Source organism: Rhinoraja longicauda, chromosome 9 (assembly GCF_053455715.1).
Source record: "Rhinoraja longicauda isolate Sanriku21f chromosome 9, sRhiLon1.1, whole genome shotgun sequence".
Classification (NCBI taxonomy): Eukaryota; Metazoa; Chordata; class Chondrichthyes; order Rajiformes; family Arhynchobatidae; genus Rhinoraja; species Rhinoraja longicauda.
This window is the reverse complement of record NC_135961.1, coordinates 69,445,779-69,459,202: the sequence shown is the minus strand read 5'-3', so window position 1 is coordinate 69,459,202 and position 13,424 is coordinate 69,445,779. Positions and strand designations below refer to the sequence as shown.

Sequence of the window (13,424 nt, the reverse complement as noted above, 5' to 3'; positions counted from 1 at the left end):
CCCCCCATGCCTGGGCCCCTTAGTTGTCGCCGGTGCAGACCCCCCACGCCGGCCCAACTCCAACATGGCGGCTGCAGTCTGGGTTGGTTTGCAAGGAGATGGGGAGTTGTGTGAATCACTCTGGCTCTCACATCCTCACCCATTCACCGGCACTTTTGTAACACTGAGGCAAGGTGTGAAGAGGCACAACGGGTTGTGGAACTACTCTGCTCACCGGAGAGAGTGAGACAGAGAGAAATGAGGGCACATGCACTCGAGAACGCAGAGAGAAAACCTGGAGACACCTGGAGATTGGACTGAGACGATGGATGTGAGAAACAGCACCAGCAAAATGAGGTGTTGGGGCAGAGCCATTTTGTAAAAGGGCTGTATGTGTGTGAGAAGGAAACTCCAAGCAGGCAATGTTATAATGAGGAACGCCACAGGCTGACAAAGGGAAAACAGATGTGGTTTCATTATTCAGGGCTTGGACCGGTGACAACTTGAACTGATTGACTTCAGTGTTGTGGAAGCCCGAGGCGAAGGACAAAGGCGTTCTCTGGAATGAAGGGCAATTCATAAAGGTGGTCTAAAACATCCCAGAGCTGTGACGTACTCCCCGACCGACAGAAAGAATCAGCCAATTCATTCACACGCCTCGTGCTGGGGTCCAAACCCTCACTCCTGTGACACACAGCAGGATGTGGTGGGCTACACACTGAACCAAACGTCAGGTTAAAACTCTGCTGTGCATGCACACTGAAATAACTCAAAGGCTAATGAAGATGAGGTTGTGTTAAACCTTGCTCTGGAGTCTAACGTTCAACACTTCAGTCAATATCCTCAAGGGTAATAAGATCAAAAGAAACATAGAAACATAGGAAATAGGTGCAGGAGGAGGCCATTTGGCCCTTCGAACCAGCACCGCCATTCAATATGATCATAGACAATAGACAATAGACAATAGGTGCAGGAGGAGGCCATTCGGCCCTTCGAGCCAGCACCACCATTCAATGTGACCATGGCTGATCATTCTCAATCAGTACCCCGTTCCTGCCTTCTCCCCATACCCCCTGACTCCGCTATCCTTAAGAGCTCTATCTAGCTCTCTCTTGAATGCATTCAGAGAATTGACCTCCACTGCCTTCAGAGGCAGAGAATTCCACAGATTCACAACTCTCTGACTGAAAAAGTTTTTCCTCATCTCCGTTCTAAATGGCCTACCCCTTATTCTTAAACTGTAGCCCCTTGTTCTGGACTCCCCCAACATTGGGAACATGTTTCCTGCCTCTAACGTGTCCAACCCCTTAATAATCTTATATGTTTCAATAAGATCCCCTCTCATCCTTCTAAATTCCAGTGAATACTAGCCTAGTCGCTCCAGTCTTTCAACATATGACAGTCCCGCCATTCCGGGAATTAACCTAGTAAACCTACGCTGCACGCCCTCAATAGCAAGAATATCCTTCCTCAAATTTGGAGACCAAAACTGCACACAGTACTCCAGGTGTGGTCTCACTAGGGCCCTGTACAACTGCAGAAGGACCTCTTTGCTCCTATACTCAACTCCTCTTGTTATGAAAGTCAACATTCCATTGGCTTTCTTCACTGCTTGCTGTACCTGCATGCTTCCTTTCAGTGACTGATGCACTAGGACACCCAGATCTCGTTGTACGTCCCCTTTTCCTAACTTGACACCATTCAGATAATAATCTGCCTTCCTATTCTTATCACCAAAGTGGATAACCTCACACTTATCCACATTAAACTGCATCTGCCATGCATCCGCCCACTCACACAACCTGTCCAAGTCACCCTGCAACCCCATAGCACCTTCCTCACAGTTCACACTGCCACCTAGCTTTGTATCATCTGCAAATTTGCTAATGGTACTTTTAATCCCTTTATCCAAGTCATTAATTTATATTGTAAATAGCTGCGATCCCAGCACCGAGCCTTGCGGTACCCCACTAGTTACTGCCTGCCATTCTGAAAGGGACCCATTTATCCCCACTCTTTGCTTTCTGTCTGTCAACCAATTTTCTATCAATGTCAGTACCCTACCCCCAATACCATGTGCTCTAATTTTGCCCACTAATCTCCTATGTGGGACCTTGTCGAAGGCTTTCTGAAAGTCGAGGTACACCACATCCACCGGCTCTCCTGTGTCAATTTTCCTAGTTACATCCTCAAAAAATTCCAGAAGATTAGTCAAGCATGATTTCCCCTCCGTAAATCCATGCTGACTCGGAACGATCCTGTTACTGCTATCCAAATGCTCTGCAATTTCGTCGTTTATAATTGACTCCAGCATCTTCCCCACCACTGATGTCAGACTAACTGGTCTATAATTTCCCGTTTTCTCTCTCCCTCCTTTCTTAAAAAGTGGGATAACATTAGCTACCCTCCAATCCACAGGAACTGATCCTGAATCTATAGATCATTGGAAAATGATCACCAATACATCCACAATTTCTAGTCATCCACAATCGGTCCCCTGTTCCTGTCTTCTCCCCATATCCCTTGATTCAGTTAGCCCTAAGAGCAAAATCTAACTCTCTCTTGAATACATCCTGTGAAAGAAGAAATTTAGAAATAGTTTAGAGATGCAGCATAAAAATAGGCCCTTCGGCCCACTAAGTCCATGCCACCTATCAATCACCCATTCACACTAGTTTTCTATTATCCCACTTTCTCATCCACTCCCACAAGCAATTTACATGAGCGATTTAACCAATAAACCCACACGTCCTTGGAGTGTGGGAGGAAACCGGAGCACCCGGAGGAATCCCACGCGGTCATTGGGAGAACGTGCAAACTTGATGCGGGTGATGGTGTTGGGGGTGTTGGGGGTGATGGTGTTGGGGGTGTTGGGGGTATTGGGGGTGATGGGGGTGTTGGGGGTGATGGTGTTGGGGGTGATGGTGTTGGGGGTGATGGTGTTGGGGGTGATGGGGGTGTTGGGGGTGATGGTGTTGGGGGTGATGGGGGTGTTGGGGGTGATGGTGTTGGGGGTGATGGTGTTGGGGGTGTTGGGGGTGTTGGGGGTGATGGTGTTGGGGGTGTTGGGGGTGATGGTGTTGGGGGTGTTGGGGGTGATGGTGTTGGGGGTGTTGGGGGTGATGGTGTTGGGGGTGTTGGGGGTGATGGTGTTGGGGGTGTTGGGGGTGATGGTGTTGGGGGTGTTGGGGGTGATGGTGTTCGGGGTGTTGGGGGTGATGGTGTTGGGGGTGATGGGGGTGTTGGGGGTGATGGTGTTGGGGGTGATGGGGGTGATGGTGTTGGGGGTGTTGGGGGTGATGGTGTTGGGGGTGATGGTGTTGGGGGTGATGGTGTTGGGGGTGATGGTGTTGGGGGTGATGGTGTTGGGGGTGATGGTGTTGGGGGTGATGGTGTTGGGGGTGATGGTGTTGGGGGTGTTGGGGGTGATGGTGTTGGGGGTGATGGTGTTGGGGGTGTTGGGGGTGTTGGGGTGATGGTGTTGGGGTGATGGTGTTGGGGGTGTTGGGGGTGTTGGGGGCGATGGTGTTGGGGTGATGGTGTTGGGGTGATGGTGTTGGGGGTGTTGGGGGTGTTGGGGGCGATGGTGTTGGGGGTGATGGTGTTGGGGGTGTTGGGGGTGATGGTGTTGGGGGTGATGGTGTTGGGGGTGATGATGTTGGGGGTGTTGGGGGTTTTGGGGGCGATGGTGTTGGGGGTGATGGTGTTGGGGGTGATGGTGTTGGGGGTGTTGGGGGCGATGGTGTTGGGGGTGATGGTGTTGGGGGTGATGGTGTTGGGGGTGTTGGGGGCGATGGTGTTGGGGGTGATGGTGTTGGGGGTGATGGTGTTGGGGGTGTTGGGGGCGATGGTGTTGGGGGTGATGGTGTTGGGGTGATAGTGAGTGGGTGGTGATGCTGTTGAGGGTGATGGGGGGTTGGGATGATAGTGAGCTCCATCATCACCTTTGCTGGGAGCTGGCCTCTATAGGAACAGATTATACAAAATGCCAACAATGGCCTCACTGAGGCAATTAACCAAAACAATAATAGCTTCGGTAACTGTAACAGAACATGTACTTGTAAAAAATCTGAGAAAGAATTTGATAACACAAAGACTAACATCTGTAAAACCAAACCTATGGAATTTAATTCAATGGATCAGGCAGCATCTGTGGAGAACATGGATATGTGACGTTTCACAGAGTGCTGGAGTAACTCAGCGGGTCAGGCAGCATCTGTGGAGAACATGGATAGGTGAAGTCACCTGTTCCTTATTCTCCAGAGATGCTGCCTGAGCCGCTGAGTTACTCCCGCACTTTGTGTCTATCTTTGGTGTAATGCAGGATCTGCAGCTCCCTCCTGCACCTGTGGAATTTAAACTACCCTGAACTATGTTCCTCTCTGGAAGCTAGGAAAGCGAGGGAAATAAATAAGTTTTTATATTGCTATGAACATTCATCTTTGCCACTGGTTCCAGGAAATAATTTGAACACACTTACTAGTCATATCTAGCCAGACACGGATCGAACCTCTATCAACTGTGCCTTCCTCAATCTTCCTTTGAGTCGCCCTGCGATGAAACAACATATCATCACACATTGTGCTCTTGAGAGAGGCCTGTGATTGATTTGGTTGCAGTAGTTGATCATACGCTGTCGAGATGCACTGGGACACATCTTGATGTATGTACATACCTTCATAACCTGCCTTTTAGTTTAGTTTAGTTTAGAGATACAGCGTGGAAACAGGCCCTTCGGCCCACCGAGTCCGTGCCGACCAGTGATCCCCACACACTAACACTATCCTGCACACACTGGGGACAAATTACATTTATACCATGCCAATTAACCTACGAACCTGCACGTCTTTGGAGTGTGGGAGGAAACCGGAGCACCCAGAGAAAACGTACAAACTCCGTACAGACAGCACCCGTAGTCGGGATGGAACCCGGGTCTCCAGCGCTGTGTGGCAGCAACTCTACCACTGCGCCACCAGGTCGCCATTTACCTTAAGAGAATGTCTTGTGTGTAGTTTGCTCCAAAGCCAATCACTCCCCAGTATTTCCCATCTTTTATACCCTCAATGGCATCAGACTGGTTTAAATGAACCTGCAAGACACAGTAAACAATGAGTAATGCACCAGAAACCCTGGGTGAACAACTTAGCTTCTAAGTCAAGATCCAAAGGCTACTTGGATTTTAAAAGAGCAATGAACCTTTTTTTGTTTTATATCAAACTAGACCAAGTGGACCCGTTGGGCCCAAACCTCTCCTGCATTGGTGCACCACCCTCTCCTCCCCCCTCCCCTCTCACTTTAAACTTTAAAATGTGAACAGCTTTAAAAATATAACACCGATTTCAATGAAACTTCTTCCATTAACACCAAAGGGATGACGGTGAGTAAGGTGGGCTGAAAATTGTCATGCTATCGTGTACCGGTTTAGCTGCAGTTCAGGAACAAACAAACAAACAAACAGGAGTTTTAGTATATAGATGTGATTGTTGGAGGTGTAACACCTTTCTCAGCAGTTCACAGATCACTCAGTATTTCATGAACAAGGCAGAGCACACATTACATTGGTCAGCCCACTGCGAGCGCAGGGAATGGATATCACAGACTGCTGCAACGCTGGGCCCCAGTACTGCAACAACACTGGGCCCCAGTACTGCAACAACACTGGGCCCCAGTACTGCAACAACGCTGGGCCCCAGTACTGCAACAACGCTGGTCCCCAGTACTGCAACAACGCTGGTCCCCAGTACTGCAACAACGCTGGGCCCCAGTACTGCAACAACAATGGTCCCCAGTACTGCAGCAACACTGGGCCCAAGTACTGCAACAACACTGGGCCCCAGTACTGCTGCAACGCTGGGCCCCAGTACTGCTGCAACGCTGGGCCCCAGTACTGCAACAACACTGGGCCCCAGTACTGCAACAACACTGGGCCCCAGTACTGCTGCAACGATGGTCCCCAGTACTGCTGCAACGATGGTCCCCAGTACTGCAGCAACGATGGTCCCCAGTACTGCTGCAACGATGGTCCCCAGTACTGCAGCAACGCTGGACCCCAGTACTGCAACAACACTGGGCCCTAGTACTGCAACAACACTGGGCCCCAGTACTGCTGCAACGCTGGGCCCCAGTACTGCTGCAACGCTGTGCCCCAGTACTGCACCAACACTGGGCCCCAGTACTGCAACAACGCTGGGCCCCAGTACTGCAACAATGCTGGGCCCCAGTACTGCAACAACGCTGGGCCCCAGTACTGCAACAACCCTGGGCCCCAGTACTGCAACAACGCTGGGCCCCAGTACTGCTGCAACGCTGGGCCCCAGTACTGCTGCAACGCTGGTCCCCAGTACTGCAGCAACGCTGGTCCCCAGTACTGCAACAACGCAGGGCCCCAGTACTGCTGCAACGCTGGGCCCCAGCACTGCTGCAACGCTGGGCCCCAGTACTGCTGGCGTGGGCTAGTCAACACTTCCAATGTTCTGGGACACTCGTCTACTGTTACACGATGTCCAAATACCTGGAGTTTCCAGACACTAGTCAGACACAAAATGTTGGAGTAACTCAGCGAAACAGACAGCAGCTCAGGAGAGAAGGAATGGGTGATGTTTCAGGTCGAGACCCTTCTTCAGACAGAACTGGACAGTTCTGTGTTTTAGAAGGGCATCTCCATAATGCTGTTGAAAAATCAAATGAAAAATCACGCATCTCTTCAAACTGGCAGCCTTCTTCTCAGAGGATACAGAGTGCTGGAGTAACTCAGCGGGTCAGGCAGCATCTGTGGGGAACATGGGTAGGTGACGTTTCACAGAGTGCTGGAGTAACTCAGCGGGTCAGGCAACATCTGTGGGGAACATGGATAGGTGACGTTTCACAGAGTGCTGGAGGTATCTTGAGTTTACCTTAGAATATTCTTCACTGCTCACCTCGCAAAACTCTGAAAGATGTAGTGATGTGCTCAGATTTCCCATCGTGGTTTATTTAATAAAGGCACCTCCAGAAACATCTCAACACACATCCGCACAGGCATCGGTATAAGATGGACACAGAAAGCACAAGGCAAAAACCAGGAGGACTTGGAGGAACCAGGAGTATAGCAAAGGGGATTACAGAGGCATGAGGCAGGAGCTGGCCAAAATTGACTGGAAGGAGGCCCTAGCAGGGAAGACGGTAGAACAGCAATGGCAGGTATTCCAGGGAATAATGCAGAGGTTGCAGGATCAATTTATCCCAAAGAGGCGGAAAGACTCTAAGGGGAGTAAGAGACACCTGTGGCTGACAAGGGAAGTCAAGGACAGCATAAAAATTAAGGAGAGGAAGTATAACATAGCAAAGAAGAGTGGGAAGACAGAGGATTGGGACTCTTTTAAAGAGCAACAAAAGTTAACTAAAAAGGCAATACGGGGAGAAAAGATGAGGTAAACTAGCCAATAATATAAAGGAGGATAGCAAAAGTTTTTTTAGGTACGTGAAGAGGAAAAAAATAGTCAAGGCAAATGTGGGTCCCTTGAAGACAGAAGCAGGGGAATTTATTATGGGGAACAAAGAAATGGCAGACGAGTTAAACCGTTACTTTGGATCTGTCTTCACTGAGGAAGATACACACAATCTCCCAAATGTTCTAAGGGCCGGAGAACCTAGGGTGATGGAGGAACTGAAGGAAATCCACATTAGGCAGGAAATGGTTTTGGGTAGACTGATGGGACTGAAGGCTGATAAATCCCCAGGGCCTGATGGTCTGCATCCCAGGGTACTTAAGGAGGTGGCTCTAGAAATAGTGGAAGCATTGGAGATCATTTTTCAATGTTCTATAGATTCAGGATCAGTTCCTGTGGATTGGAGGATAGCAAATGTTATCCCACTTTTTAAGAAAGGAGGGAGAGAGAAAACGGGTAATTATAGACCAGTTAGTCTGACATCAGTGGTGGGGAAGATGCTGGAGTCAATTACAAAAGACGAAATTGCTGAGCATTTGGATAGCAGTAACAGGATCATTCCGAGTCAGCATGGATTTACAAAGGGGAAATCATGCTTGACAAATCTACTGGAATTTTTTGAGGATGTAACTAGGAAAATTGACAGGGGAGAGTCAGTGGATGTGGTGTACCTCGACTTTCAGAAAGCCTTCGACAAGGTCGAGGAGTCAATGTGGAGAGGAGTCAGGAGTGGAGAGGAGCAAATTTGCAGATGATACAAAGCTGGGTGGTAGTGTGAACTGTGAGGAAGGTGCTATGGGGTTGCAGGGTGACTTGGACAGGTTGTGTGAGTGGGCGGATGCATGGCAGATGCAGTTTAATGTGGGTAAGTGTGAGGTTATCTACTTTGGTGATAAGAATAGAAAGGCAGAGTATTATCTGAATGGTGTCAAGTTAGGAAAAGGGGACGTACAACGAGATCTGGGTGTCCTCGTGCATCAGTCACTGAAAGGAAGCATGCAGGTACAGCAGGCAGTGAAGAAAGCCAATGGAATGTTGGCCTTCATAACAAGAGGAGTTGAGTATAGGAGCAAAGAGGTCCTTCTACAGTTGTACCGGGCCCTGGTGAGACCGCACCTGGAGTACTGTGTGCAGTTTTGGTCTCCAAATTTGAGGAAGGATATTCTTGCTGTTGAGGGCGTGCAGCGTAGGTTCACTAGGTTAATTCCCGGAATGGCGGGACTGTCGTATGTTGAAAGGCTGGAGCGATTAGGCTTGTATACCCTGGAATTTAGAAGGATGAGGGGGGATCTTATTGAAACATTAAGATAATTAGGGGATTGGACACATTAGAGGCAGGAAACATGTTCCCAATGTTGGGGGAGTCCAGAACAAGAGGCCACAGTTTAAGAATAAGGGGTAGGCCATTTAGAACGGAGATGAGGAAGAACTTTTTCAGTCAGAGAGTGGTGAAGGTGTGGAATTCTCTGCCTCAGAAGGCAGTGGAGGCCAGTTCGTTGGATGCTTTCAAGAGAGAGCTGGATAGATCTCTTAAGGATAGCGGAGTGAGGGGGTATGGGGAGAAGGCAGGAACGGGGTACTGATTGAGAGTGATCAGCCATGATCGCATTGAATGGCGGTGCTGGCTCGAAGGGCTGAATGGCCTACTCCTGCACCTATTGTCTATTGTCTATTGTCTATTGACCTTTCTTACCCAGTGGGTGGCGAGAGTGAAACCCATCACTGCAGGGAATGACAGAGGCAAGTAGAGCAAGTACTTTGGCGGCAAGAACAGGAAAGCAGAGTATTACCTGAATGGTGGCCAATTAGGAAAAGGGGAGATGCAACGTGACCTGGGTGTCATGGTGCACCAGTCATTGAAAGCAAGCGTGCAGGTGCAGCAGGCAGTGAAGAAAGCGAATGGTATGTTGGCATTCATAGCAAGAGAATTTGAATATAGGAGCAGGGAGGTTCTGCTGCAGTTGTACAGGGCCTTGGTGAGACCGCACCTGGAGTATTGTGTACAGTTTTGGTCTCCTAATCTGAGGAAAGACATTCTAGCCTTAGAGGGAGTACAGAGAAGGTTCACCAGATTGATCCCTGGGATGGCAGGACTTTCATATGAAGAAAGACTGGATAGACTAGGCTTATACTCGCTGGAATTTAGAAGACTGAGGGGGGATCTTATTGAAACATATAAAATTCTTAAGGGGTTGGAGAGGCTAGATGCAGGAAGATTGTTCCCGATGTTGGGGAAGTCCAGAACCAGGGGTCACAGCTTAAGGATAAGGGGGAAGTCTTTTAGGACCGAGATGAGAAAACATTTCTTCACACAGAGAGTGGTGAGTCTGTGGAATTCTCTGCCACAGAAGGTAGTTGAGGCCAGTTCATTGGCTATATTTAAGAGGGAGTTAGATGTGGCCCTTTTTGCTAAAGGGATCAGGGGGTATGGAGAGAAGGCAGGTACAGGTTACTGAGCTGGATGATCAGCCATGATCATATTGAATGGCGGTGCAGGCTTGAAGGGCCGAATGGCCTACTCCTGCACCTATTTTCTATGTTTCTCTGTTTCTAAGTACATTTAGACGGTAATGAGACGTGCCCTTGAAGGAGAAAGGGCAAGGCAGAGTGTGAACAGGCTGTGTGTGGAGACTCAGTGTGCTAGAGTAGTAACCTGGATAATGGTGTTGTTATCAAGGTGCCACAGCAGCCTGTGACTGAGGGCGGGTTGTCCTGTGTCATTGTCCACCACAGCCACGGGCAGGTCGCGAGGGTTACCCCCAATACACAGACAGATCAGTGAGATCTGGATGACAGGCAGCACGAACTGGAAGGCCAGAGACCTGTGGGACAGAGAAGGTGATGCTCAGGTCACAGTCTAAACTTACTCACTCCCAGCAAACAGCAACTCTCAAATGCTGAAGGTAGACACAAAATGCTGGAGTAACTCAGCGGGTCAGGCAGCATCTCTGGAGAGAGGGAATGGGTGACATTTCACAGAGTGCTGGAGTAACTCAGTGGGTCAGGCAGCATCTCTGGAGAGAGGGAAAGGGTGACATTTCGGGTCGAGACCCTTCTTCAGACTGGAGAAACGTCACCCATTCCTTCTCTCCAGAGATGCTGCCTGTCCCGCTGAGTTACTCCAGAATGTTGTGTCTATCTTTGGTTTAAACCAGCATCTGCAGTTCTTTCCCTCACGGTTCTGAAATTCTCATGTTCTGGTACTGCCCAGCAGATGGAAACAAAGGCGATGGAGGGTTTGTAACGATGCACCGATCCATGCAGGCGTTTGATCAGAGTATTGAGGAGGGACGTTGGGAGGTCATGTTATAGTCGTATAAGGGATTGATGAGAGTATTGGGTATAATGTTTGTCACCATGTTATAGGAAAGATGTTGTTTAGCTGGAAAGGGTGCAGAAAAGATTTGCAAGGATGTTGCCAGGACTCGATGGCCTGAGCTATAGGGAGAGGTTGAGCAAACTAGGACTCTATTCCTTGGAGCGCAGGAGGATGAGGGGTGATCTAATAGAGATGACAAGATCATGAGAAGAAGAGATAGAATCTTTTACCCAGAGTTGGGGAATCAAGAAGCAGAGGACACAGGTTTAAGGTGAGGAAGGAAAGATTTCACTGTAACCTGAGGGGTAACTTTTTCACACAGAGGGTGGTGGGTGTATGGAATGAGCTGCCGGAGGAGGTAGTTGAGGCTGGGACTATCCCAACATTTATGAAACAGTTAGACAGGTACTTGGATAGGACAGGTTTAGAGGAATATGGGTCAAACGCAGGCAGGTGGGTCTAGTGTAGCTGGGGCATGTTGGTCGACATGGGCAAGTTGGGCTTCTAGGACCTATTTCCTCACTGTATGAGTCTATGACGATGTGACATTACCTTCCAGCTACTTGTTGGGATTCACATAATTACATCTGAAACAGTCATAGAGTCACAACTTCACAACTTCACAAGTTCACAAGTTTTTGGAGTAGAATTAGGCCATTCGGCCCATCAAGTCCACTCTGCCATTCAATCATGGCTGATCTCTGCCTCCTAACCCCTTTTTCCTGCCTTCTCCCCATAACCCCGACACCCGTACTGATCAAGAATGTGTCCATCTCTGCCATAAAAATATCTACTGACTTGGCCTCCACAGCCCTCCATGGTAACCAGTTCCACAGATTCACCGCCCTCTGATTAAAGAAACTCCCCTTCACCTCCTTTCTAAAAGAACGTCCTTTAATTCTGAGGCTGTGCCCTTTGGTCCTGGACTCTCCCACTAGTGGGAACATCCTCTCCACATCCACTCTATCCCGGCCGCTCACTCATCTGTAAGTTTCAATGAGGTCCCCCCTCATTCTTCTAAACTCCAGCGAGTACAGGCCCAATGCCGACAAACGCTCATCATAGGTTAACCCACTCATTCCTGGGATCATTCTTGTAAACCTCCTCTGGACCTTCTCCAGAGCCAGCACATCCTTCCTCAGATATGGGGCCCAAAACTGCTCACAATATTCCACATGCGGCCTGACCAGCGCCTTATAGAGACTCAGCATCACATCCCTGTTTTTGTATTCCAGTCCTCTTGATATAAATACTAGCATTGAATTTGCCTTCCTTACCACCAATTTGACTTGCAAATTTACTGTTTGGGAGTCCTGCACCTGCACTCCCAAGACCCTTTGCACCTCTGATTTCTGGATTCTCTCTCCGTTTATAAAATAATCAATGCCTTTTTTCTTATTACCAAAATGCACGACTCGGCACATTGCGACTCTGAATTTCATCTGCAGTCATACAACAGGAAACAGGCCCTTCAGCCCAACTCGTCCATGCTGACCAAGATGCTCCATCTCAGTGAATCCCATTTGTCCACGTTTGGCCCATGTCCCTCCCAACTCGTCCTGTCCTTGTATCTGTCCAAGTGTCTATTAAACGTGGCTGCACTGTCAGGGGAAGAGAAATGACATTCTGGCCTTCCATCACAGTGAGGAGGGGACTGGAGGAGACTCACTGTGATGGATGTTTCTTTTTGTTTTGTGTTTTGTGTTGGTTGGGGTTGTGTTATTGCTCTATTGTTGGACTGTGGGTGACGAAATCTCATCCAAAAGACTTGTTCTTTGGATGACAAATAAAGATATCCTGAATCCTGATTCTCCCTCCCTCCATGTCACTGAATGAACCACCACAGTGTGTTGGTGTCTGAAATGATCTTTGTGAGGTTGTAACTTTAAATGTGGCCAGACATGTTGGTGTGTGCCTGAACCAAGTTTATTAATCGCTTGCCGGATAAATCAAGCGGTTGCAACCCCCGTGACTTACCCTGGCATCCTTCTGATCCTAATGAAGGTTTTGATCACCAAAGCCGCAATGTTTCTCCATTTAGGGATCAGGCTTTTAATCCACAACTTCCAGCCCACTGCAGATAAAAAGATCAAAACAGATAAGGCTCCAGAATTCATGCAAGTGCATCGTGAGTTACAACAGTGCAACTGCAACGTTCCATTCTGGACTACGTACGACATTCATAGAGTCATCCAGCAGGGAAACAGGCCCTTCGGCCCCACCATCCATGCTGGTTATTGCAATGGCTCACAGTTAAAAACTAGTCAGTTAAATACACTGAAGTAGTTTGCCACTGGGGCTAGTAAAATGCAGCTCAAAAAGCAGTCTTTAAACCAAAAGTGACTTTATAAAATTCAGAGACATGGAAAATAAGAGCTATTTTAAACCCAGCTCCTCTGAACATTAACATCTTTCAGTTTCTTAAAAAGTACAGTAATTTCTCCAATTATGAGTGTTGCATTTATAATTGTTGACTGATTCCTGTATTGCTATGTGTTTGTGATTAGCCGTACTGAATGTATCTTGGTGCTACCACCCAGAGTGTTGAGACAAGTGGTGAATAGCTGGGCCCAGCATTCTCCTGTACTTCCCCACTAGCCACAGACCCAACCACAGGAACTACACGGTGGACAAACCCTACTGCATCCACACTCACGCCTTCCTACAATAGACACAGGCCATTTGGCCCAGCGAATCCC

At 48.6% G+C, this 13,424-nt stretch overlaps 1 protein-coding gene across 1 annotated transcript in view; it reads right to left on the bottom strand.

Moving 5' to 3' along the window:
* abch1 (ATP-binding cassette, sub-family H, member 1) overlaps positions 1–13,424 on the bottom strand; it is a 66,526-nt gene that overhangs the window by 18,286 nt on the left and 34,816 nt on the right. Inside the window, exons 10-13 of the mRNA XM_078405960.1 lie at positions 12,703–12,799; positions 10,060–10,228; positions 4,968–5,068; positions 4,460–4,530 (exon numbers count right to left, since the gene is read on the bottom strand). Of these exons, the coding sequence (XP_078262086.1) occupies positions 4,460–4,530; positions 4,968–5,068; positions 10,060–10,228; positions 12,703–12,799 (438 nt within the window). The remainder of the gene's footprint in view (positions 1–4,459; positions 4,531–4,967; positions 5,069–10,059; positions 10,229–12,702; positions 12,800–13,424) is intronic.